At 28.5% G+C, this 2,698-nt stretch overlaps 1 protein-coding gene across 1 annotated transcript in view; it reads right to left on the minus strand.

The window, feature by feature from the left end:
- Positions 1-842: 842 nt before the first annotated feature.
- Positions 843-2,698, minus strand: part of ints11 (integrator complex subunit 11) — a 17,603-nt gene continuing 15,747 nt past the window's right edge. Inside the window, exon 17 of the mRNA XM_073822719.1 lies at positions 843-872. Coding sequence (XP_073678820.1) covers positions 843-872 — 30 coding nt within the window. The remainder of the gene's footprint in view (positions 873-2,698) is intronic.

Genomic DNA, 2,698 nt, shown 5'->3' on the forward strand with positions numbered 1-2,698 from the left:
ATTGACTCTCATTGACAACCTGTTGTGAGCATCGGCTAACTGACCCCAGATTTCGGACTGCAGTGGACAAGACGAGATGAGATATGCAAGGTACGTTCACACTCTGTATCATGATTCAATACACTTTAGGTCAATATCACACCGGACTTCTCCTTTAATTTCTGTAACTTACTTGGATTTGCCAAAAATGCTTTTTTTTTTTAAATTATTGATTTAGGTGGTTACAGGCTTGCTTTTTTCATATGTGCTTAAATGCCTTAAAGCGCTTGAACCCGGTAATCACTTTCAGTTAAATCAATTATGTGGCCAAAGTCATGTGTTTTTTTAAGAGGTCCACCTAGATAACTCATAATAAATTGTTATTCAACAAAAATCTTAATTTGTTTTAAAGACTTTAGATTATCTTGATGTGTTCATGCATTCAAGATTAAAATAGTGTTCTTTTGAGTCTGAGTCTAGGATTTGATGCTCTGGAGTTCTATAAAGACAAGCAATTTGTTGTAGCTACTAGTGTTTGAATGGATCCTTACAAGCTTTACGGCTCTCAACATGCTAAACAAACAGCATCTGACCTCACATGGTTTCCAGAAAATCCTAAGCTTCTCTTTGAGCAGGTGGTGAGGGCGGGAAACACCATCTGCCAAATTTATAGGTCAGATTCCCAACCTTGGATTCAATCAGCTCTTCTATTAAACATACTACTCACATTCATCAAGCAGTTAGATGAGAGATCACATGTAGGGCAGGATGTTATTGAACATCACTTTCAGTTTCATTCGGGTTGCCTGTGATTCAACAGTTTACAATCCCCACACTTTTCATTTGGAATGCCTTGAGATGCTTCAGTTCCTGAAGAAGGCCAGTGGGTTTGCCTAAAGGGACAAGGAGCAAGGTCAAAGTACACATCCTTACAGCACATTACAGATGAATGCATCACACTTAACTCATGTCAAAGATGTTTTTTTTTTAAGTTGTGCAGCTCAGTGCAAACATCCTGTTTCTATATTTTGGGCTTGCAGCATAACTTGAAAATCAGTTTTTCCCTTAATCAAGACTTAAAATTGCAAGAATATTGTTTGCTTTAAGATTTAAGGATTTATTTTAGAAAGTGAGTGTTCCATTTACTTCACATTCTTGTTTATGCTTTATCCTATCGTTTTTAGCCACTGATCAAGTGCTGAAAGGCAAACCAATGAAATTCTGTTCTTTCAGAATCGGTTTACAAATTCCACAATGGCAAAGCTGCATTTCAGAGCCATTTTCCGACGTGAATGCCAAGTGCATCCTCACAGGAAGTGTGGAATGTGGCGGGGTTGTATTCACTGAATGCATCTGTCACTACATAAAGGCCACCAGACACAATGCAGCCCTTAAACCAAAACACAAATCTCATTCTTGTCCTCTCTGATTCAAACTCCAGTGTAGCCATTTTCATTCAGTTAGATGGTATTTACAGAATCCTAAATAAGATTGATTGTCCTTGTGAGTTTGTAAATGGCTAAATTAATTATTTTTATGTTAAGGTTGAACACAACTTTCTTGGATTGAAATATGCCTATAGAGGGCAAAATATATTTTTAAATGCTTTTTAAAATATATATTTATATTTTAAAAATATATTTTCAAAAACGGACACAAAATATATTGGTACAAAATACATTTACATCAGAAAATACATCTATTTTATCAAGCAAATATTTTTGGCTATTGTTTTTATATATTTTGAAATATATTTAACTTTTATTAAATATATTTAAAATATATTAAATATATTTTATTGAAATATATTTAAAAAAAATTTTTTTGTTAAAATCGACATAGTAACAATGATGCCTGCCTTTGAAAGTATCTTTAATAAAAAAATTAATAAAAATTAAATTAAAAATACAAAATAAAATAATATAAAATAATATAAAATAAAGAATAAAATAAAATGGATGATAAATGAATTATATTTGATGTTATGTTACACTGAACACAATTTTCTTGGATTGAAATATGCCTAGAGGGCAACATATATCTTTAAATGCTTTGTAGATATATTGATATATTTGTATGTTTTAAATATTTTTTCAAAATGACACAAAATGATTTCTATTTTATCAATCAAATATTTTTTGCCCATTTTTGTATATTTTGAAATATGTGTGTATATTTTTTAAATAAAATAAAATAAAATAAAAATTGCTGCTTAATTAATTATTCTTATGTTGACATTGAACACAATTTTCTTGGATTAAAATATGTCTATAGATGGCAAAATATATATTTGAAATGCGTAAAAAAAAAAAAAAAAAAATTATATATATATATATATATATATATATATATATATATATATATAATTTGTTTTTTACATATATTTTCAAAAACGGACAAAATATATTGGTAGAAAAGTCTATTTTATCAAGCAAATATCTTTAGTCAATTGTTTTGTATATTTTGAGATATAATATATATATTTTTTTTTTGTTAAAATAGAAATAATAATAGTGATGCCTGCCTTGAAAAGCACCATTAATAAAACAAAATAATATAAAATAAAGAATAAATAAACTAAATTAAAATGGCTGCTAAATTAAATGTTAACACTGAAACAGTTTTCTTGGATTACAAATATGCCTATAGAGGGCAAAATATTTTTTTATGTTTTATATATATATATATATATATATATATATATATATATTATATATAT

This window comes from Garra rufa, chromosome 18 (assembly GCF_049309525.1).
Source record: "Garra rufa chromosome 18, GarRuf1.0, whole genome shotgun sequence".
Lineage (NCBI taxonomy): Eukaryota > Metazoa > Chordata > Actinopteri > Cypriniformes > Cyprinidae > Garra > Garra rufa.